The following is a 25,391-nucleotide window of genomic DNA, read 5'->3' on the forward strand; positions in this document are numbered from 1 at the left end:
TTAGTCACTGTAAGATGGATATCTGGATATAAAAAAAAAAAAAAAAAGGCGGGGACGGCAAGCGCAAATCCTTTTTCTCCTGTTCACCTTATCCTTATTACGGAGAAGGCTATTTGGAAAAAATGTCCAAAAAGGCCTGTGGCATTGAGAAGGTCCACATCTGTACATTTACAAATTTATGAGGTATCTTAATGAAAAAAGAAAAACAATAACAATATTATCTCCTCGAACAGGAGAACACACGGCGCCTCCCGCCATGACTACAATCTCTATTCTCTCCTCTCTCTCACACCGCACTTTCACCTCATACAATGACAAATCCTCTTCATTTTTTCTATTAAAACCTTTTCTCCAGTTCCAACCTCTCCAATTCCTCCGCACTACAAATTACTCTCAATTCAAAACTTCATACAAATTCCCCAAGTCAAGTTTTCCAATCGAATCACAATCTCAACTCTCCGAAGAAGAAAATGAAGCCGAAAGTGATGTGGATGAGGATGATGACGTGGTGGCAGAAGAGTACGACGTCGTTTCTGGTGAATTAGGTGAAGAGAGTGAAGAGGAAGAAGAAGAAGAAGAAGAATACGAGGAAGTGGTGGTGGAGAACAACTATGTTAATGAGAATAATGATAATAAGTCGAGATTTGAGGAATTCAAGTGGCAGAGGGTTGAGAGGCTACGAAATGAAGTGCGAGAGTTTGGTGAGGAAATCATTGATGTTGAGGAGCTGTCGTCTATTTACAATTTCAGAATTGATAAATTTCAGGTTAATTTTCAATTTTTTGGTGAAATCTGATCTTAAGATGTGTCTATGCACGATCATTCTACTGTTGTAGAGCAGCTATTATTACAGCATAAGGCACAACTATTTATATATTTCAGGACAGTTTAGAGTTTCACTAACAAAATACCTGTTTGCGCCAATGCCTATGTGTCTCTGTATAATGTACTTATAGTCGTGAATGCATAGAATAATATGTAAGCGGAGTGTACAGACCTGTTGACATATTTGTTCGTTTGGAAAAGTTAAGTATGAGTGTTAATGTGCAATGAATAGAAAAGCTTGATATATATATAGAAGCGTAAGCATGCATGACAACTTGGTCGGCCAATCAGAATGTATAACAGGATATCCTGTTGATCTGAAACGGTTTGGTTTTGGTAGAGCCCAGTACAATTGGTAATGCATAGTGGAACACTCAATCAACTGGATCTGTTGGCATACGTAAAGAGGTTCTGATTCTCATAGAATGCCACTGTTCTACTTTATATTAGGATGATAGTGCTACAATTTTGTCATCAAAGTTTCTATTGCATAAAGCACAATCATTGACAGGCTCACTTCATCTTTTAAATATGCATAATATGTATTCATATTAATCTATGTGCACAAGTGAAATTATTGAGTTTATTTCCTTGCTTGCGTCTAGCGATCAGCAATTCAAGCATTCTTGAGAGGTTCCTCAGTTGTAGTTTCTGCACCAACAAGCAGTGGGAAAACTTTGATTGCTGAAGCTGCTGCAGTTGCCACTGTAGCCAAGGGAAGGAGATTGTTCTACACTACTCCTCTCAAGGCATTGTCAAATCAGAAATTCCGTGACTTCAGGTTTGGAATTTTTTAGTTTTTTGAGTTATTTCTGATAAAATTTTTGTGGACGACAGTTTGATTTTGTTGTAATGTTACTGATTTTTGCTACTTATCTACGATTTCACAGAGAGACATTTGGTGACGGTAATGTTGGGCTTCTTACTGGAGATTCTGCAGTTAACAAAGATGCTCAGGTTTTAATTATGACAACTGAGATTTTGCGCAATATGCTGTACCGGAGGTGCATTTTCCATTCTGGCCAATCTTTTGCATGGTTTTTCGTATGCATTTTCCATTCGTTGCATAATTGACTTATTTTTAAATCAAGAATTGGGTATGAAAGTTCATCCTGCACAAACTTGTTTTTGAATCCAATGTCTTGTCAATAGCCAATAGCTGATTCCTTGACCTTTGTTCTTTTAAATTCCTGTCAATTGTTATTCTCTTCGATTGTAAAAAATCTCATTGCTATCACATGCAACCCCCCCCCCCCTCGGGCCCCTTCCAACCCCCAATCATTTGATACTACTTTGCCACCAATATGTTATGCCTTTACCCAACAACAACGACAAAGTCCTATTCTGAATAAATTGGTGTTGTTTAAACGAATAATTTTTCCCATCCCTTCAATCATTTGTTACTTATTTTTGGCACATTATTATATGTTTTTCCTAAAATAATAAAAACCATTTAATAACCCTTTTTTTTTCACTATCCATTAATAACAGAAGTGGCTTCTAGTGTTGATCTCCCTAGCACAAACCTAAACTTGTTATCTGATGCCTTTGAATGAATCTTAATATGTGCTCAATCATCCAATCCCATAATTTCGTAGTATGACTCATGAGCTCAATACCTGTGTAATTTGTACAATTTTTAATACCTTCAATATTGTGATAAATAGACACCATGACACTCTTCAATTACTCAGATAACATCTTTTTACTATTTAAGACATAACCGAATGGATCTGCTGACCATACTTACCCACCTTGCTTGGACACTCCCATACTTCAATACAAATTTCATCCAGTCCAATTTGTGTTCTCATCTTCATCCTCCTCATAGCTCTTTCACTTTTGAGGCCCAGTTCTTTTAGTATAGTTACACTGGCCTCTATGGTAGATTATCTTTGTTAAGGATTTTCAAAAAAACCTATAATTGTTCAAGAATCCCTTCACCATGTGTCTTTAAAGTGCCATGAAAAGAGTTTTCCGACTTCTTTTGAAAAGTGCATACTTTCTTTTCCAGAAATGACCTATCTAATACAAACTGTCAATGTCGACACTCTGTCTTTACTCTTCCATTTGTATTCTGAATCTTGGATCTCATGTTAGTTTTATATGCAAATAGAAATTTTACACGGTGTTCATTTTTTTACTTGTTAATAATTTTCTCTCTACATATCCTTTAATGAAAGTACGTCACCCTTTTTTCTCTAGGCATTTGATACTTGTTGGTCCATTATTTTTTCCTACAGATTATTAAGTTTTTACATAAACCAAGATTTCATTTCATTTCCTAATTTTAAATAGATAATGTCGATACAGTGTTGGAATAACTTCGTCTGAAACTGGACTTTCACACGTGGATGTGATTGTTTTGGATGAAGTACATTACTTGAGTGACATATCTCGGGGCACTGTGTGGGAAGAGATTGTATGTTCTTCTCCAATTCTGTAATATTTTACCCTAATTATTTGCTTCATGCAATTAATTGTTGCTGTTATCATGTAGGTTATTTATTGCCCTAAAGAAGTTCAACTTATCTGTCTTTCAGCAACTGTTGCTAATGCTGATGAGCTGGCAGGTTGGATTGGTCAGGTAAAGCAGCTATCACTTCTATTCTGCAGTTTCTTTGCTAGATGGTGTCCTACAAAATGTTGTTTCTTATGAGTTAAGAGTATATAGGTTGTTTCAAACTCCAAAATGTACGATCTCTTGCTACACAATTTTGTTGTAGATCTCTATTTTGCTTCAACTATGTCTTCTATGGGAAAAATATGGATAAAGGCCTTATTTAGTATATGTACTCCTTTGAATGACTAACTTATCAGTGGGCTAATCTTGGTTATTTGTGGTATTGTATTTTCTTTCAATTTTTGAAATTTTAATATTTCTTGTATTTGGTGGAAAGCCTTACAAATTTATATTTGATCCTGAAAAAACTTGTTAACTGTGAAATTCACTTTTTCTTTAGATATGTTTTTGTCTCTTTAGTGCAAGTTGGTACCATCTCACACTTTCATAAATTCAAAATGGGCTTTAATTTAATAACTAAAATGAATTGTTATTATAAAGAAAATATATTCCAATTTTAATTTTTTTGACCTGGAAGTTATGAGCCTGCTGATTAATTATCTGCAAAGAGCTCAGCGGAGAATTATATTGTTGACTAACTTCCCTATTGTTTGTACTGATGTTTAAAGATTCATGGGAAAACTGAGTTGGTTACTTCCTCTAAGCGCCCAGTGCCCTTGACATGGCACTTCTCTACAAAGACGGCTCTATACCCACTTCTTGATGAGAAAGGCACCAGCATGAATAGGTAATTTTTGTCATCCCTTAACACTATTTGAATTCAATTTTACAGTAGGCTTATTGGAAATCAATCAAAATTTGAATTCCCAACCTTGTTTTACTGGAAAGATTGGATATGAAAATGAATCCACATGTCTATCACCTTGCTTGGGCAGGGCTTCCTATCATATCATGATTACATTTCACTGCATTCTCTACTTTTTTTTGATGACCGTGGGTGTTCATACCAGCTTACACGCACTTCGATTAATCCCACGAATACTCACCCGAGTGACTATGAGGGGACTCGAACTGGTGAACATTGGGGGCAAACCCAATGTCTGACCATTGAGCTACCCCTCAAGGTTATTTCACTGCATTCTATACTAGAAAGTAAAAATGCTTGAAAGCATACCATTTCATATTATATTATGCTAGGCAAAAGTTTGAAACATAGTTTCGGAGTATGTGAACCAACTTCTTTTACTAATAAACATAATATCTTGTTCATACTTCATATATGGTCAAAATTCAGATATTTATGAAGGTTGCAGCATGTAATAGCAGTGGTAATGGTTACAGTTGTTATTGTTTAACCCCTTCCATTATTATTTTGTTCTTGTGGTGCTTCGATTATCGAAAGAAGTAAGCTTTTCGAATTACTAAATGTATCAAAACTGAGGATTGCGGAGCTGCAGGACTTGTAAAGCCCCTATACTAGCCCTTTAAAAATTTCATTTCCTTCTATTTCCTGATTAAGTTGTTAGATGTGTCAATGCGCTCTTCCTCTGTTGGATGGTTATTGTATATCTGTCTTCAAGTGGCAATGTGTTTACTACCTCTGCTGAGAAGGAATAGATGGATTCAGATGAAATAGTTTCATGATAATTGTTTGAAACTAATATCTGTTGGGTCCCAATGTGGTGATCTTGTAGGACTAACAGCTTGTTTCTTTTTTCTGACTGAAACAGGAGGCTGTCACTCAGTTATTTACAGATTGATTCATCAGGAGAGAATTTGAACCAGGATGAAGGGTCTAGAAGAAGGAAACCTAGAAGACATGGTAATGATGTATCTTCCCGTGCAAAGAATGACGCGACTACTATTCGTCGTTCACAAGTATGAGCTAGTAGTTGATGACTTATTTTTGGTTGACATCAGAATCAAGTTGGATGAAAATTATTGATTCTGTTCTCCACATACGATTTATAATTTAAAAGAATTACTTGGATTGTGGGTCCTTTCATTTTTCTGGTTTTATGTCGTAGGTGCCTCAAGTTATAGACACATTGTGGCATCTTGAAGCTAGGGATATGCTTCCTGCCGTATGGTTTATATTTAGCAGAAAAGGATGTGATGCAGCTGTCCAGTACCTGGAAGACTGCAGGCTACTGGATGAATGTGAGATGAGTGAAGTAGAACTGGCCATTAAAAGGTTCCGTGTCCAATATCCTGATGCTGTGAGGGAATCTTCAGCAAAATTCCTTCTCCGAGGTGTTGCAGCACATCATGCTGGTTGTCTTCCCCTGTGGAAATCATTCATAGAAGAGCTGTTTCAACGGGGGCTTGTAAAGGTTGTTTTCGCCACAGAAACGCTAGCTGCTGGAATCAACATGCCTGCTAGGACAGCTGTTATTTCATCTCTGAGCAAAAGAACTGAAAGTGGGCGTTCTCTTTTAACTTCAAATGAATTGCTCCAAATGGCAGGACGTGCTGGTCGAAGAGGCATTGATGAAAGAGGTCACGTTGTTCTTGTTCAGACACCATATGAAGGGGCTGAAGAATCCTGCAAAATTCTCTTTTCTGGACTTGAACCTCTTGTATCTCAGTTCACTGCTTCATATGGAATGGTTCTTAATCTTCTTGGGGTATGTTCTTCAATGGTACTTCTCTTTGGCCTAGTCATTTCTGTGTCATGGACTCTACATTTCATGCTTTGCAGGGTGCTAAAGTTACACAATCCCCCGAATCAAATTATTCGAATGTCTCTCAATCAGGACGGACATTGGAAGAAGCGAGAAAGTTAGTCGAGCAAAGTTTTGGAAATTATGTCGGGAGCAATGTCATGCTTGCTGCAAAGGAGGAGCTTGCTAAAATACAAAATGAGATAGAGATACTGACTTCAGAAATCAGTGATGAAGCTATTGATAAAAAGAGCCAGAAACTGTTGACAGAATCAGCTTATAGGGAAATTTCTGATCTTCAGGAAGAATTAAGGGTATCTCTTATCACACATGTCCTTCCAACCTTTATTTTCCCAGATTGGACTGTTTATTTGCTGTTATTATTCTTTTGGAGACATCTGTTCCTAGTTCAATACAATTTACTTGATTTTATCTTTCCCTCTCAGTCAGAAAAGCGCCTCCGGACTGAACTGCGGAGAAGGGTGGAACTTGAAAGAATGTTTTCTTTGAGACCTTTACTGAAGAAGCTAGGAGAGGCGCATTTACCTTTTATGTGTTTACAGTATAGTGATTCAGGTGGAGTTCAGCATCAAATCCCTGCTGTTTACTTGGGAATGGTTGACTCATTGAAAACTTCAAAAGTTAAGAATCTTGTAAGCTTGATTTTTTACTCTCCTTCTCACTCTTCCCTTTCTCAGTTATCCTTTTCGCTGGCATTGAAAAATACTCATTAAATTACTTAAAGGCATGCTGTTGTGCCATATTGCAAGAAGTTTCATGCTGCAGCATAGGTCCTTTGTGATAACAAGATTATTGGAATGCATTCTCTGTTTCTGATTGAAGTACATTATGTTTGTCTTTGCTACATGTTGTGCACTTTGCAACTTGCTATCTTTTAAACTTGTTTGCACATTATACTGCTTTGTTTTGATTTTTACTTGGTGGAGGCTACCATTACCTAAAAAAGACATGTATAACAAAGATTGATACTGATGAGATCTCAAACCCCCTAATTTGGATCTATATGTTTCATATTTATCTTCTTATTTAACATGTTAACTTCCCATCAAAGAACAAATGTTACTAATCCATTATAATTTCACATACTCGCACATGCTACCATACTGCTCACAGAGGAAAATAGCATCATTTATTGCATTATATTTTGCTTCAGTTTCACTCACATTTCATTCTCTTGATTGAGATCTCGGTTTTAACATTTATTTGACAAAATTATTTTTCCTTAAACTCATTTTCAATCACACATTCTCTCAATAAAATAATTTTGCACATGAACCCATAACTATTTTCTATTTTTTAACTACACATTCTCCGAAAAATCGTTTTTCACTTCAAATAACCTCGCCTAAACAAAACACTTAATGTTTTTGTGCCTTCCCTTACAGGTTCACGACTCTGATTATTTTGCACTAAGTGTAGACATGGATATTTATTTCAGAGATGCTGAGAGTGAACATGGTGCTGAAACATCTTACCATGTCGCTCTTGGTTCAGATAATTCATGGTACCTTTTCACACCGAAGTGGATCAAGACAGTTTATAAAACAGGTTTTCCCAATGTTGCTCTAGCTCTTGGTGATGTTTTGCCTCGTGAAATAATGACATTGCTGCTCGACAAGGAAAGCATGCAGTGGCAAAAGGTTGCAGAATCTGAGCTTGGCGGTCTTTGGAGCATGGAAGGATCTCTAGAGACGTGGTCTTGGAGTTTAAATGTGCCAGTCTTGAGTAGTTTTTCCGAAGATGATGAGGTGAAATCAATAACCAAATGAATTCCCCACCTTGGCATTTCTTTCTTTTAGGTTTTATGTTTAGAATGCCTGTGAGCATTATTCTTGAAACATGCAATGTCTCAAAGTCTCTTAACTCTTAACAACGGGATAGACTCGTTGATGCAAAACTTGACGCAGAAATATGAAAGGGAGAGAATGAGAGATAAGGAGAAGAAGAGGACAAAAAAGAGAAGAAAAGGATGACAAAATTAGAGAAGAGCAAAGGAAAATATAGGACCAAAATGTGATAAAACCGATAGTCTAATTTTAATGAAATCCCAAGTTCCCTTTTGTAAGCAAAGAGTTTGAAGTACTTCTAATTAATTACAAGCTTATATATTTCTGAGTATATCTTCAATTCCACATCACTAGTTGTATAAAATATTTGCATGGAAAAAATATTTCCTGAGTAAATTCCTCCGGAGAAAAATGAGCGTGGGTGGGACTTGGGAGTGGGGATTTGCAACTGAATTTACCTTCTCTATGTTTTCTTTTTTCTTTCTATTTATTTATTTCCTTATTTTTCCTGTACCTTTCTATTTTGATTATAAATATGTGATTCTTAAATTTGCCTTCCGAACTCGCCCCCTTCTGGGTTATATTTGCTCATATCTGGGACTCAATCAATGTTTTTGGATCTGCATATTTTGGCCCATTATGATGAGATATGTCGGTGATAAGTTCATCAAAGTGTTGAAGCACTTCATGATTGAACTGCATGGGTAATTTTAGATTTTCGATCTAATTGTTTTTTCAAGATTTGATGTAGAAGATTGCAGATGATTCTCTAGTGGTCATTTTTTGGTTTCGACCACCCCATAACAACATTGATTTGGTGTAGAAGCACAAGATTCTTCTTTCATCATTAGTTCAAACACGCATTTGGTCAGTTGTCCAATTTCTAATCAGTCTCCGCGGCCCCATCCAGTATTTGGGCCACTTTGATCTCCATCATTAGCAGGCCTAATTTAACTCAACAATTGGCGGGAGGGTTCGTGACTGAAAGACAAATGGTGAAATAGTTTGCTATGAGTAAAAAGGGGACAAGTGCTTGTAGTACAATAATTACTTGTTTGTACTTAGGTGTATGAAGTTAAATTTTGGTTCTATTCTTAATTTGTCAGGTTTTAGAATTTTCTCAAGCATATCATAATGCTGTACAATGCTACAAAGACCAAAGAACCAAAGTTGCACGTTTGAAGAAAAAGATAGCACGCACAGAAGGCTTTAGAGAATATAAGAAGATTATAGACATGGCTAAGTTTACTGAGGAGAAGATACGACGCTTGAAGGCTAGATCACGTCGTTTGAGTACTCGCATAGAGCAGATTGAACCATCAGGTTGGAAGGAGTTTCTGCAGGTAATTTGCATTCAAACATACTGCATGCTATCAGCTAGCATGTTCATTATCATTGTTGGTTAAATATGGAGCATGTGATAATGAAACATTTCCATAAGGTTAGCTGTTCTACAAAAATGTAAAACAAGTGCGATAATCTCATGATTATTTGATGAGAGTAGTCTATTTCATTTGTTTTTACGAAGCTTCAAATTTTCTTCTAATCTTTAAATCAGCAGATTAATTTTTATAATTTCAAGGGCTCTATGTGGCACAGAGAATTGAAATTTGCTTATTGTTGGAAAATTGTTTAGAAATGTTGTGGTTTCCCATATCTATATTGCTCTATTTAGTTGTACATTTCAAAATTCTAAGCATCAATACAGTGATAACCGTATATGTTAGTGCCTGTCATTCTCTCTTATTATTATTATTATTATTATTATTATTATTATTATTATTATTATTATTATTTTGTTTTAGATGTCCAGTCATAGTGTGCAATATAGGAAATAGATTACAACATAGATATGCTACTATTTATAAAACTGGTTTAAGCGGACTGAGGAAAATTATAGAAGTATAACATTAATTCATTTACTAGACAATTAAATTATGTTAGATGGGTATGTTAGATGGGGACTGCCTATGTTAACACAGTTCTACATGTTGTTTCACTTTTCTTATGTACCACTTTTCTTATGTGCCAGATCAGCAATGTCATACACGAAATTAGGGCACTGGATATCAATACGCATGTAATTTTTCCTCTTGGTGAAACTGCTGCTGCAATTCGAGGTGAAAATGAACTCTGGTTAGCGATGATTCTTCGAAATAAAATCCTCCTGGATCTAAAACCTGCACAGCTTGCTGCCGTTTTCGGAAGTCTAGTGTCTGAAGGAATTAAACTTCGACCTTGGAAGAATAATAGGTATTATTAAATTTATAGTGAAGTTTTGAGTAGTTCAATTTGTGCGTGTAAATGGAGATAGGCATTGCACTTTTAATATGAAAAAAAAATCTAAAAACAATCAATAAGCATTTGCATGTGACAAATCATATATTCGTTTTGTTCTCTACAGCTATATTTATGAACCTTCCACCACTGTTATGAATGTAATCAACTTTTTGGATGAACAAAGGAGCTCACTTTTACAACTTCAGGAAAAACATGGAGTGAAGGTAATATCCATGGACTCATTGGGATACATTGGGCTTGCTTAATATTTTGCAAATTAAATTTACAATATATTCTGTACGTCGAGTGTAATTACACTGCCTAACAATTTGCATACTATTATTTCGAAAGCATTAGCAAATAAAATATTCGTTAAGTCTCTGTTAAAGAAATTGGGCAAATTTACTTAGTACAATCTGTTATTAAATTTACAATAGCACTGTGTTTTGTAAATATTTCCTATTTCTTTATCAGAGATGTTAATATGTAATTTGTTAATGATTTTGAAAGTATGTGAATTGTAATTTCTAAACATATGTATGCGAAGTGTATAAACATACATAAAGGGTGCATTGTATAGATTTTCCTAATAAGCATGTCCATGGTTTATAGATACCTTGCTGCTTAGATAGCCAGTTTTCTGGCATGGTTGAAGCCTGGGCATCTGGTCTAACTTGGAGAGAGGTTATGATGGACTGTGCCATGGATGAAGGAGATTTAGCTCGTCTTTTACGACGAACAATCGATCTTTTAGCACAGGTAATACATGGATGATGATGATTCACGACCTGTGCTGCAATTTATACCATAGCACCCTATGAATTTCTACTTCTCAGCATCATTTCTCTAGCTTGCCCTTCTCATTAGTATTATTGGGAACTCGTTGAACTTCTCATTTTGTGCCTTTTTGCATTTTTGGCTTGTTCTTTTCTCCAATTTTGGAGTACTGAGGGGTTTTCTTTGATTACAGGTTCCTAAATTACCTGATATTGATCCTCAACTGCAGAGCAATGCAGTGAAAGCATCCAGTGTCATGGACCGTCCACCATTAAGTGAATTAGTGGGATGAAAAATTGCATTCCAAGAAGATTTGGCAAATTCTATAATTTGTTCCTCGCTGTTATTACCTGCTTAAGGTAATTACCATAATTAAACTCTCTCTCTCGCACGCGCGCGCGCGCTCAGATATGCACACACTATATATAATTATATGTAATAAAAATAGGGATGTAGTGACTGCTATCCCTTGAGTTATGGAATTGGTTTTGTTGGTTCCCGCTTATATAAACATGCACGTTCACATGTTCAATACAAGATCATATTTCTTTCCCTTTTTCTTTTCTTTCTTTCTTTTTTTTTTTTTTTTTTTTTTTTATTGGTTTAAACTTGGCATTCGGAGTTAATGTTTTACATTCACCCATTTATGAAAATTGTACTAAAAGTGTCACATTTTTACAAGAGTATGAACCTGGATGCACGGTAAAGGGCATTTGAAGATAAGATTTAAAGAAAACTGTGTTTCAGCTAAACTTGTAGACGTCTATCATTATATTTGACCCTACGTAGAACTCTTGGAGATTGCGTAAACAGGGAAGTGCCTCAATGGTGCTACTCTATATGCCATAATGATCAAAGTAGAAAAGTCACCCACATAGATGCATCATATATGTATTTACATTTTGTGTTTATGTCCACAGATACATTGCTTTGGATACTGAAAGCTGCACGTATATTCTGGAGGAAACATAGCTTCTGGCGATAATACCACATAAATTCAAAATGGGCTTTAATTTAATAACTAAAATGAATTGTTATTATAAAGAAAATATATTCCAATTTTAATTTTTTTGACCTGGAAGTTATGAGCCTGCTGATTAATTATCTGCAAAGAGCTCAGCGGAGAATTATATTGTTGACTAACTTCCCTATTGTTTGTACTGATGTTTAAAGATTCATGGGAAAACTGAGTTGGTTACTTCCTCTAAGCGCCCAGTGCCCTTGACATGGCACTTCTCTACAAAGACGGCTCTATACCCACTTCTTGATGAGAAAGGCACCAGCATGAATAGGTAATTTTTGTCATCCCTTAACACTATTTGAATTCAATTTTACAGTAGGCTTATTGGAAATCAATCAAAATTTGAATTCCCAACCTTGTTTTACTGGAAAGATTGGATATGAAAATGAATCCACATGTCTATCACCTTGCTTGGGCAGGGCTTCCTATCATATCATGATTACATTTCACTGCATTCTACCTTTGTGTAATGTACAAATAAAGCTCAGCTGGGCAAATTTTTTCATTGCTTATAAGGATCCTAATATCTTCGTTTTCATATTTGCAGCAGAGCAACGAGGCTTGTTATTGAAGATAACTGCAGACATCGGTAACTAGTAAATCTGTCACCGGCGCCTAAACCACCCTATTTTAATTGATGCTCACCATTTACCACATGTTGATGGAGTATTAAATGTTATATTTTGTTCAACAATTATATGGGTGGGGAGAGTTGAACAAATAATTACTATAAGAAAACGAAAAAACTGATGTGAGATCAAAATAGAAGGAAATTGGCGTAGACACAATAAGCTCATGTGATCGCATGGCTTAAACAATTTGGAAATGCACATTGGTTTTCATTTGTACCATGAGGTCTCAAGGCTTATAAAAATGTGATACCTTGGTTATCAAAATTAGCCGTTAGGCCTATTTCCAATATTGATATTTTGGTGGTTTTCATGAAAAGTTGTAGTCATGAATTGTGAATGTAAAACTACGAATAAGTGATCATTTTTAATTGCAATGAATGAAAACAACAACCAAAATCACATTTGAGTGTCACTATTCCAGATTCTAATACATGTTCAAACTTTATTGTGTTTATCAAGTTCTTATAAGAAATCACAAGCGTTCAAGTGTTTTCTTGTTAAAGGATTCTTAAATTCTACAAATCATTTGCCAGAAATTCCTTTTAGTATTCTAAAATTTTCTAGAGAAAATAAATATTGTTTGAGGATAATGATCATGTGTTCAAACATACTGTGTTTGCAATTATCTATGTTCTCTCATTGTCCTATTTATTAATTTACCAACAATTTCAAATAATATTTTGAGCCTATTTGAGCCACAGTATTCCAAAAAAATGCATTCTTAAACATTGATTTGATATTATTTTAACTACACATTCTTCAATAAAATAATATTATACGCAAATAAGAAAATTTTTATTTTTTAACCACACATTTTTATCAATACACTATTCAAGAATGCATTATTATCAAAATAATGTGGCTCAAACACCCCCTTTAATTGAGAACGAGACAACCATGACAACCATTAAATTCATGAATCAAGATTTTATGAGGTTGGACCAATTTGATGGAACTTACTTTGTCTAGTAGCAAGACAAATTTAAGTTCCAATTAAGTCGTTAAAAATCGTCTACATTCTTAATCTGAACTCGGTACCGTTTTCAAAACCAACAAATATAGACTCAGATGCAGTACGGGCTGAAAGACAAAAACGTCAAGAGAATGAATTAATTTGTAGGGATCACATTCTCAATGAACTTTCGGATAGTCTATATAATCTGTATGCCAACAAAATATCCGCAAGATAGATTTGGGTTGCATTTGAGGAATGATATAAAGCTGGGTAGGAAGGTACAAAGAAGTTTTTAATATTAAAATATTTTGATTTCAAATTTCTAGATAATAGTCTTCTACTTCCCGAGTTCATGAATTGTAAGTACTTGTTAACAAATTGAAGAACGTCAAAATAGAACTTTTGAAATCCTTTTCAAGTAGGAGCAATTTTTGCAAAACATCTTGGGGCTTGAAATGATATTGGAAAAAAAATCCTTTATAATTTCGAAGATTTTTCTTTGAAACAAATTAAAACATTTCCGGATTGAGGAAGAATCGAGAACAAGAGATAAGGTTGAGAACTCTTAAGAAGGCACTTCAAAAATCAATGCGTAGAAAAGACAGAGCTATCCAACAAATCAAGCAAAAGGAATTCCTTTAACAAGGACCACAAAAAATTCAAGAAGAAGTCTAAGGAAAATTGTTTTGTTTGTGAAAAACTTGAACATTATGTAAAAGATTGTTGGCATTGAAAACAAAACAAGAAAGAGAGTAAAATAAAGAATTAATAGCAAAAAATCCCATAGAAACGTTTTCATATGCGATATACCCTCCACCTATTGAAAATCACAGAAAATCTTCTTCTTTGGAACCTTTTGGGCTCTGCCATCAAAATCCATCAGATTTGCCATTAAAACAGTAAGAATGCCAAAATTAAAAAGGAAAAATTACAATTTCAGTGTCCAAACTTTTTATTCTATTACAAATTAAAATTCAAATTTTTACTATCCTAAATCTTAAAACTTTATTTTCTACCCCCATGCCACCCTATTTCATCTTCTTCCCTAAAAATCTGAGGAGTTAATTGTTCCAATGGTCACTGAATTTAGGTCCATGTCTTTGATTGACAATTGAACTTTAAAATGTTGAGTTTTGGCTATTGAACTATGAAAAATGTCCAATTTTAGTCAGTGAACTTAGGTTTATGTCTTCGATTGCTCACAGAAGTTTAAAATGTTGAGTTTTGGCCACTGAACTTTGAACAATATTATATGTTACTCACTAAATTTTGAAAAATATTGTACATTATTTACTGTAAACTTAATATTTTTCAAAGTTTAAGAATGAACATCATATTCCAAAATTCAGTGGCCAAAACTCGATATTTTAAACTTTAATGAACAATCGAAGATATGGATTTAAGTTCAATGACCAAAACTCAACAATTTTTAAAATTCAGTGGTCAAAACTCGACTTTTTGAAGTTTAGTAACCAATAAAAGACATGAACCTAAATTCAGTGATCAAAACTCAATATTTTTCAAAGTTCAATGACCAAAACTCGACATTTTAAAGTCCAACCACTAATCAAAAATAGTTTAGTGACCATTAGAACGATTAACTCAAATCTGAGACTTCACTCCATTTTCTCTCCTTCAAACCCCTACACCATCTCTATTTCCCCCACCTCCATCCCCTGCACCAGCATCACTGCCGCGGGAAAGCACAACCCTTAATCACGGCACCAGCAACTCCTCCTTACCCACCAAAATCATCAAGGCCATCGGCCCAACCTTGTTCCACTCTGTTGCCGCCGTCCTTCCATTTCCTTTTTTTCCATCCAAAACTTTCACCCCCAGTCTTTCCTTACTCCAATAAAAATCTGTTTCCAAAATCCATCCAAAACTGTTTCCAATTCTCATTTTTCACGTTGATAATTCTCTTGCCAAACAAAATCACTCGTGCAGTTTTCAAGATCTGGCATCGGACAGGAAGCCTTTTACACTGGCGAGGTATCATAGTTGAGCTTGAATGATTTTCAAAATTGATAGGTACCATCCAAATGTTACGGGGAAATTCTGGATGGAATTGGCAGCATGCTGGTGCTTAATTACCTTGATTTTTCTCGAAATTCATTTTCTGGTAGTTCCAATGTTCGCTAAAAAATTTGTTGAATTGGAGTAAATTGTTGAAGTGGAGTAAAATTTTTGAATTGGAGTAAAATTTTCTGGGAGCTTAGGTGGTTTACTGCATATGAACAGAGTAAAATTGTTGAATTGAGGGATTAGGTTCAAGATTGTGTTGGATGCTGTTGAGAGGAACGAGTATTTGCAATGGCGAGGCATGGCTATTGTTGAGTATTTTTTGGGGAAGAAGATGAATTAGGTTGGTTGGGGTGGGGCAGGGGTGAGGTGGAGTTAATTGTTTGAATACTCACTGAACTTTAAAGGGCGCCACGTTTCACTCACTGAATTTTACTTTGCACCCAATTACTCACTGAACTTTGGAAGGGCGTCACATTTCACTCACTGAACTTTACTTTGCACCCAATTACTTACTGAACTTTGTAAACTTGCACTTCATCACTCATCAGGTTAAATAGTTAATTGTTTGAATACTTACCGAACTTTACAAGACGTCACATTTCACCAACTCAACTTTACTTTGCACCCAATTACTCACTGAACTTTGTAAATTTGCACTTCATCACTCACCAGGAACCGTTTGTTCTGTTTGCCTATGTGGATGACGGCTTTAACACGTGGCAGTTAAATTTGACAAACATAACAATGAATTGCCAAATCATATATCCAAAAGGACCCAATTATGCCTCACCGTTTTCAACACATAAATCGCGATTGGAACCCTAATCTCTTAAAATAGGCTGCTTCCAAGGTGAATTTTAGTATATCGCGATTGTTGTTTCTTTTTTTTCGCCTTTACTGGGCATGTCATTTTTGAGTGAAAACGGTGAGGCATGTTTGGGTCCTTTTGGATATATGATTTGGCAATTCATTGTTATGTTTGTCTAATTTAACTGCCACGTGTTAAAGTCGTCATCCACATAAACAAACAGAACAAATGGTTCCTGGTGAGTGATGAAGTGCAAATTTACAAAGTTCAGTGAGTAATTGGGTGTAAAGTAAAATTGAGTGGGTGAAATGTGACATCTTGTAAAGTTCGATAAGTATTCAAACAATTAACTCTTTAACCCGATGAGTGATGGAATGCAAGTTTACGAAGTTCAGTGAGTAATTGGGTTAAAGTAAACTTCAGTGAGTGAAACGTAACGCTCTTTAAAGTTCAGTGAGTATTCAAATAATTAACTCCAAAATTCAATGAGTAATTGAGTGCAAAGTAAAGTTCAGTGAGTGAAACGTGACGCCCTTTAAAGTTCAGTGAGTATTCAAACAATTAACTCGGTTAGGTGAGGTGAAAAATAAAATTTTGGGGAATTTGTTTAAGAAGCCTAATCAATCATGATGTTTGGTAAAATAGCCTATATTTTTTGTTCAAGTAATCTATATTCTATTTGATTATATATTAAAAGTCTTAAATATCCTTAAATTGAAATGACTAAAATGTTCAATTTGGAGATCAATATTACCCAAATCTCCAAATATAAATCACTAAATCCCCTTCATTTCTCTCGTTTCCAACTCTATTTTCACCATATTAAACTCACCTTCAAATTCAGTTTAATTCTTCTTCATATGCATTATTCTTGCTTACAATGAATGATTACACGTTGAAGTTTCCTTTCCTGAACCAAGAACAAATCAAATAGTATAAATTTTGGAGGTGGGTTAGCAATGATCGATTTCACACAGTTGAAGGTGAGCTTTATAAATTGAAAATTATCGATTTGTTGTTATTTTCTAGATGTATACTATGAGAAAAATCAATTGGTTTGCTATAAAATATTAAACGGAATGGTACCGTTTCCCAATAGTTGGGTGCCCTTTTTCCTAGCTGGCTGTCGTTTTAATACGACAATAGTGGTATTGATATACTTGTTGGCAAATTAGTTGTTTATCCATTCTTTTATAGCATTTTATTATCATAAATAAATTTAAACAGTATATACACATTTTAAACTACAAAATGCCATTTTGTTCCGTTTAAATCTGTTATGTAACAATATGTGTGGCTTTTTGTTTGTTATTGAAGCTGTGATCCATAATATTCAGTTTTAACAATTAATGAAGTAATATATTATATTTTTTTTGTTAAATTGCAGATATGGACTCTGGTGCAATGATTGTTATTTTGTTAAATTTGAAAAGAGTGATGAAGGTGGATGGATTTGGAAATGAATAAGGAATGATGAAGATACCGCAACAAATATTTTTGTATCAAAAATAATCTCATATGCAGAGTTGTATGATGAAATCTGAAAAGCAGTTAAGGTTGATACCAATATGTATGACATCGAGATGAAATTTCCCGTTCTCGACAAGGCAAAATTATCAATGTAACGCCCAGACCCGCATGGACCGGAATGTCGCTATATTAATTGTACTTTTAGCCGTAAACTTAAAAATGATAACTAAACTTTTAGATGAAATTATAAAGATTTAATTTAAGAATATTTTTTGTAAAAGGACAATAAATGACAAGAATTTAAAAATAAATATTGTTGTTTGACTTCCCATTTTTGCACAGTAAATTTTAAAATAAACTCGTTTACATAGTAATCTAAATCGAAATTTTACGAAACTTTAAGAGAAAGTAGGGAACTTCTCATAATATAATATATCCAAAATTCAGCTTTCGTCGGTGACATATGAGATGTTAAAATATTTTTCAAAACCTCGCAGCGACTCGATTTGGGAAGTAACCCAGCATAGCATACTTAAGGCGGCATATAAAATTCCATAGATATTGGATTGACATGATTTTGAGTTTATTCAGTAGCTAATCCATGAGGCTATTAAATCCCACTGATTTTGAGTTTATTCAGTTACGAATTTTTAAGTTCAATGGCAGAAACTGGAATTTTCAGAAAACAGCAACACTATGTTTACTTAAAATGACATATAAAATTTTACCAACATCGGATTGACATGATTCTAAATTTATTCAGTAGCTAACTTATGAGGCTATCAAACACCATTAGCTTTGTTCAAAAATTTGAAGTAAAAAATTAGTTATGAATTTTTAAAATCTGAGCAGAAACTGAAATTTCTAAGAAAACAGTAACATTAACTAGTTGATATTTTTTTTAAGACGGTGTTTCGTAAGTAAATTCTAGATACATATATATATATTTTTAAACATAACCTATTCATAAGAAAATGTTCGTAGAAATAATTTCATATACGATGTCCATAGAAAAGTAATTAATAGGAAACACAAATATTTCATAATCAATTTAAAGTTGTTAATTCACCAGCTTTTCCATGTCAAATTGCATCTTCAACCGCCATCATCCGCGCCCCCAACAAAAGAACAAAATCAACTTGTAAGAAGGGATTTAACCCATGAGTTTGGAACTCAATAGATATTATCGGTGCATTTCGTAATCAAATTAGAAAAATTCGAATCATGGATTCATACCGTCGCACGTAGATGGATTTCTGACAAAATTCAATATCTATAGCATTATCATAACACGTAGAGCTGGAGAATGATCATTCAAACTATAGTAGTGCCGAAACACCGTACCTGGAGGTACCATTTCATTCAACTTTTAACGAAGAATCAAATTTAAAAATGAAATAACACTTGCACCTCAACCTACCTTGAATTTTCTTGGATATCAAAGAACAAATGTGTAGAAAGCCTTTCTTCTTCTCACCCTTGTTATTCTCTTAGCTTAAATTGACATAAAATATATATTTTTTGAGAGAAAATAAGATGAAATTCGGATTTAAGGAATAATGTAGTGAAAAAGTGACATTCCACTTCTTGTAACATTTCTTTTTAATGAAAAACTAAATGGGGGGAGTTGTATTATGATAAAGTTTGTTAAATTGGATCTTTAACTAAGAATTTGAAGAGTTTTTAAACCTAAAAAAAAATTCATAAAAAAGTATAAAAACATCTAACAAACTTAAACTTAAACTTAATCTCTTAAATTGTTGTGTTTTTAATTAATTTATGGCTTGAGTTTTCAAAATCTTAAATGGTTTGAGCTTCCACAACTCGTTTCTTGAATAAGATAGACTCGTGATGCTAGATCATCACAATATAATAGCCTAATTTCATTTTATTTCTCGAGCTTCTACAATCAGCTCCGCCAATGAAGATTACTTGCGATATGGATGTTAGTTGGTTTATTTCTTTGCATGATAAAGTTCCAATTTGTGTAACCCTTATAGAAAATGGTTATGTTGATCAACAAGACATGAATTTTGATATTGTAAATGTTCAGGAGAATCATGAATACAATTCAAATGTTGTTGTGGACAATGCAGTGGACATGGATAAATTGAAAATGCAAAAAGATCAGTTTGATGACAATAATATGCAACCGTTGTCTCCATGTAATGAAAATTGTGAAAACAATTGTGTGAACTTTGCAAGTAATGATTATTAGGATGGGGTAGAAGTAGTGCATGACAACTAAATAGATTATTCTCATGTGATAAATGAAGACAATGTTACTCATAATACACCTTTTACATTGGTAGATAAGATCATTGGCATTTCCCAAGTTGTTGCCTGACCGAATTCTTTTGGAACATCAGTTAAGATTCCCGACGTCGATGATGTGCACGTTAGCCAATTTTTTCGCAACAAGAAGGATCTTTAGGCATCATTACAAATGATTGCTGTAAGAAACTCTTTTGAATTTAAGGTCACTAAGTCAAATAAGAGCACATATGTAGTAGTTTGTGTTGAGAAAATTTGCAAATGGCGTTTCCAGACAACATAATTGAAGGAAAGTGAGGAATTTGAATTCAAAAGTATTCACATTATTATAATTGTTTATTGGATGTTCACCACAAAAATCATAGACAAGCTAGTTGTTGGATGATTGGAAAATGCATCATGTTGAAATTTGAGGATCCCAACATTATATACAGACCTTCGAACATTCAAAATGATATTCATCGGGAGTTTAGCATAGATATAAATTATTATGAGACATGGATGGTTAGAGAATGTGCTATAGAGCTATTAAGAGGTTCACCTGATCTTAGTTATAATAGATTGGCCAAGTATTGCAATATTCTGAAGAAGAATAATCCCAGTACAATGACGTTTATTTATGTTGATAATGAGAACCAGTTTAAACACTTTTTCATGGCTTTAGGACCAAGCATACGTGGTTTTTACTTATTAATGAGACATGTCATTTCTGTGGACAGAACATTTATGAAATCCAAATTTCAAGGTACGTTACTTGTTGTCATGTGTCAAGATGCAAATCTTCAGATATATCTTCTTGCATTTGGCATTGTTGATCCTGAAAATGATGCATCATGGACTTGATTTTTCGATAAGTTGTTTCAGGTAACGGGTATGTTGGAAGTGCTTGTTTTCATTTTTGATTGCAAGGATAGCATTGGTAACGCTATAAAGATTGTTTATCCTTATGCACGTCATGAATGTTACATGTGACATCTACAACTAAACATAAATTCTAATTATCATAAGACCAATATTTTGCCATTGTTTATGGCAATTGCAAAGAAATATAGTTTGATTAATTTTGAAAAATCAATGACAAATCTATATCGTAAAAGTTCGACAATTGGACAATACCTGGAAAAGAAAGTTGGGTATGAATTTTGGTCCCGAGCACATTTTAAAGGAATCCGTTACAATATTATAACAACTAACAATGCAGAATCTTTGAACTCATTATTCAAGAATGCTTGGGAGTTTCCAATACTTGCTATGGTTGAGCAAATAAGAAAAACTTTACAAAAATGGTTTTATGAGAGACACATTGAGGTTGAAAAATGTGCAACTACTCTAACCCCGTCCATTGAGGATAAAATACTTAAAAAAAGTATCATGATGAAAAAGGACTGATAGTGGTACTAATAAATGAGTATGAGTTGCACGTCGATGTTGAAAATGAAATGCATATCGTGAATTTGAAGGCAAGAACTTGTAGTTGTAGGAAATTTGATTTGGAAAAGCTTCCTTGCAAACATACACTTGTAGTAGCGAAATTTAAGGGAATATTTTGTTACAGTTTGTGCTCACCTTATTATACCAGTGCTAGTTGGAAACAAGCATATGTTGAATGTATATATCCAGTGGCAAATGAGGCTGACTAGGAAATCTCCAATCAGGTAAAGGTATTACCACCCGTTTCGAATCGACGACAAGGTGGACGTTCAAAAAATCGTCGAATTCCATCAAGAGAAGAAGGAAAAAAGACTGATAAATGTAATAGGTATGGCCAAAGGGTCATAATCGTTTGACTTGCAAAAATGTTCTACACTAGTTGACAGATGCATAGAACATTTTTTATTTAACTTAATCTTGAAATTGTGATAGATTATGATAATTTTTGATATATTGTGATAGTTGTATGACAAAGTCTGATAGCTACTTCAGACAGATTTTTGATAAATATGACAGCATCATTATTTGTTCATACGAAAACGGCATCTTGTCGTTTTAAATGTACGTGTGCTATTTCTACTCATTTCTTGTTCATTCACATTTGTTATGGATTGATGGATGTTAATTGTTAATGTAATCTTTATATTGTGATAATTTTTTGATAAATTCTGATTGATTTGTAAGTTAATTTTCGATAAAAAAAGACAGCAACACTGCTTGTTCAAACCAAAATAGCATCTGGTCGTTTTAAATGTATGGGTGCTATGTCTACTTATTTCGTGTTCACTTGTGTTTATTCACATTTGTTACGGATGAATGAATATTAATTGTTAATTTAATCTTTATATTGAGGTGATATTTTGATCAATTCTGATAGATTTGTAAGTTAGTTTCCAATAAAAATGATAGCAACATTGTTTGTTTAGCCCAAAATGGCAGCTGGGCGTTTCAAATGTACGAACAACGTTTCTACTCATTTCGTGTCCATTTGGTACAATGAAACTCGTAACCACTTGAAAATTGAAGGACGAAGGTTTGAATTACATTTCGATGTTACGATCTACACATTTATCCAAACTATAGTGAGTTTCTCTATAGTCGGTGGGAACCTACTACACTACATTTCACTTGACAATAAAGAATAACATAAGAGGCAAGTGTGGTATGAAAATCATAGCACGTGTAGTTGTTCAACGTGTATCATGTCTCAAATATCGTTGTGCTAGTTTCGAAGTGAAACCGATACTCCCTGACCCAAAATGGCAGTTGGGCATTTCAAATGTATGGAAGATGTTTCTACTCATTTTGTGTCTATTTGGTACAATGAAGCCTGTAACCACATAAAAATTGAAGGACGAAGGTTCGATTTACATTTTGACGTTACGATCGACACATTTGTACAAACTATAGTGAGTTTCTCTATAGTCGGTGGGAACCTACTAAACTATACTTCATTTGACAATAAAGAACAACCTAAGGAGCAAGTGTCGTATGCAAATCATAGCACGTGTAGTCGTTCAACGTGTATCGGATGTCTATTATGCCTCAAACACCGTTGTGTTAGTTTTGGAGTGAAACCGATACCTCCTGACCCAAAATAGCAACTGGACGTTTCAAATGTATGGGCGACGTTTCGACTCGTTTCGTATCCATTTGGTACAATGAAGCCCATAAATACTTGAAAATCGAAAGACGAAGGTTTGAATTACATTTCGATATTACAATCGATACATTTGTCCAAACTATAGTGAGTTTCTCTATAGTCGGTGGGAACTTACTACACTACACTTCACTTGACAATAAAGAACAACCTATGGGGCAAGTGTGGTATGCAAATCATAGCACGTGTAGTCGTTCAGTGTGTACTGGATGTGTATTATGTCTCAAACACCGTTGTGCCAGTTTTAAAGTGAAACCAATAACTCTTGACCCAAAACGATAGTTGGACATTTCAAACGTATGGTTGTAATTTAGAGTTTAGGGTTTAAACTTATACTATAATTTTTCAATGTACAATGTTTTTAAGATGTTTCAAACATTATTTTACTAGTTTTTGAGTGAATTTGAGACTGCTTGACCCAAAATGACACATTGATGTTTTACTTGTATGGCTACCGTTTAAGGTATACAGTATATAAAAAATCACGTGTAATCATTCAATACATGCGATCCTTTTACAAGTACGATTGCCATTTAGGATACACAAAACATAGCATTTATTAGTGCACTTTAGGGGAACACTTTAGTAGTATGACCCAAACGGCACACTGTCATTTTAAGCACAAAACTGCATTTTTCATATAATAGTCTATTTTTCATCACCATATAGATAAGTTGTCATGACAAGTTGCATCTCCCTTTCAGCCATGTCTGCTTCAATATTTGATGAAACATCTATACAATGCAAATAACAAAATTTCACAACTGCATCTCTCTTTCAACCATGTTTTGATATGATCCAGGAGTCGAGCCCGATTAAGGCGGGTGCGAGACAAGACCCGTTGATAGTCGATGGCAGACCAATGACGCGATCAAGGGCAAAGCAAGTGAAACAAGCGATGGGATTGCTCGTTCAAGAAACCATTGATGGAACCATGTTCGAGACTTAAAATGGAGCAACTTTCATGTTCGGGTCGAGGGCCGAATCAACTTAGATCAATTTGTTATCAAGCGACGAAACCGGAGGCTGAAAACAAGCCTGTGCGACCGCACAGCTAAAACACCATGCGACCTCATGGAGGCATACCGAAACTCAAGATGGATTTTTGGTTGAACCATGCGACCGCATGAAAATACACCATGCGGCCGCAAAGACCAAAAATTTGACGAATTTTCTAATTTTAGCAATTTTCCATATTTTGTTAGTTTTTTATTCTTTTCTATATTTTGGGGATTATGATCGACTTTTGCACGATTTTTACCTAGTTTTTAGGTTTAGTATAAATAGGAGTTTCCATTCAATTGTTAAAAACTTTGGACATCATTGTTATTGAATTAAAGTAAGGCTTATTGTCTTCTCTTCATCGTTCTTCATTGAACAACTTCGAACTTATCAAGTGTTAACTTGTGGCGTTCAAACAACCGGATTTAATTCTTGGATTGTGTGATCAAGGGGTCTTTCAAGCGTCGTTCTTGTTGGGTTTTTTGGTTCGACTTTCTTTTGGATTAATCCTAAACTCTTGATTAATTTGGCTTTCTTGGGTTCGTCAATCTCGTTGTGGGTTTCGTAGTCAACGTTGCTATGGGGTTCGTATTAGTTGGTATCAGAACTTTGGCTCCAAATTAATTGAAGGTTATATCTTTTCTTTATTTGTTTGGGTCGTTAATTGTTTTTTCTTAGTTCTTCTTTGTTCTTATTTTCTTTTCGTCGTTTCGTTGAGTTGTTGGTGGTTTACTCATCTTCTTTCATCAAAGAGTAATAAAAAATAAAAATAAAAAAAAGAGGAGAAAAAAAAATTGGGTAATTAGCACAAAACATCCCTACCTTTCGATGTTTTTGTGGAAAACGTCCCTACCTTTTATTTTTTGGTGTATTACACCCTTACCTTTACATTTTTTTGCGCAAAACGTCCTTATGTCAACTCTCCGTTAAAATGCTCCGTTATATCAAAAAGGTAATTAGCACAAAAGGACCCTACCTTTCAAAGTTATTGTACAAAACGTCCCTACCTTTTATTTTTTAGCATAATTAGCAGAAAAGGTTCCTACCTTTCAATATTATTGTGCAAAACGTCCCTCCCTTTCATTTTTAGTATTTTCACCCCTACCTTTCACCTTTCATTGCAAAAAGGTCATTCTCATCCATTTTTTCAATAAAACGACGATTTTACCCTCCTATTCAAATAAAACAAAAAGAAAAGATGAATTACCAACTGCAACCATAATCCTTAAATTTTTA

At 34.4% G+C, this 25,391-nt stretch overlaps 1 protein-coding gene across 2 annotated transcripts; it reads left to right on the top strand.

Moving 5' to 3' along the window:
• The first annotated feature begins 207 nt into the window (after window positions 1–207).
• LOC111387963 (DExH-box ATP-dependent RNA helicase DExH15 chloroplastic) lies at window positions 208–11,876 on the top strand. 2 transcript variants are annotated; one of them, XM_023012606.1, is made up of 17 exons: window positions 208–766; window positions 1,431–1,606; window positions 1,716–1,829; window positions 3,139–3,247; window positions 3,326–3,412; window positions 4,018–4,136; window positions 5,080–5,227; window positions 5,377–5,976; window positions 6,051–6,326; window positions 6,459–6,665; window positions 7,419–7,781; window positions 8,927–9,163; window positions 9,853–10,073; window positions 10,225–10,324; window positions 10,713–10,859; window positions 11,071–11,236; window positions 11,798–11,876. In XM_023012606.1, the coding sequence occupies exons 1-16, from the start codon at window positions 257–259 to the stop codon at window positions 11,167–11,169; spliced, it is 3,513 nt and encodes a 1,170-aa protein (XP_022868374.1). In that variant the 5' UTR covers window positions 208–256; the 3' UTR covers window positions 11,170–11,236; window positions 11,798–11,876. The 2 variants fall into 2 exon arrangements, with proteins under 2 accessions (XP_022868374.1, XP_022868375.1); XM_023012607.1 differs by having other exon boundaries at window positions 6,459–6,653.
• Window positions 11,877–25,391: the final 13,515 nt, after the last annotated feature.

Source organism: Olea europaea, unplaced genomic scaffold (genome assembly GCF_002742605.1).
Source record: "Olea europaea var. sylvestris unplaced genomic scaffold, O_europaea_v1 scaffold439, whole genome shotgun sequence".
Classification (NCBI taxonomy): Eukaryota; Viridiplantae; Streptophyta; class Magnoliopsida; order Lamiales; family Oleaceae; genus Olea; species Olea europaea.

Excerpts from the sequence above, each read along its gene's own strand:
- LOC111387963 (XM_023012606.1), top strand. The coding sequence starts at position 257 with ATGACTACAATCTCTATTCTCTCCTCTCTCTCACACCGCACTTTCACC. Across the intron at positions 3,248-3,325 it reads GCACTGTGTGGGAAGAGATT|GTTATTTATTGCCCTAAAGA; the intron begins GTATGTTCTTCT and ends GTTATCATGTAG. Across the intron at positions 5,977-6,050 it reads TGGTTCTTAATCTTCTTGGG|GGTGCTAAAGTTACACAATC; the intron begins GTATGTTCTTCA and ends CATGCTTTGCAG.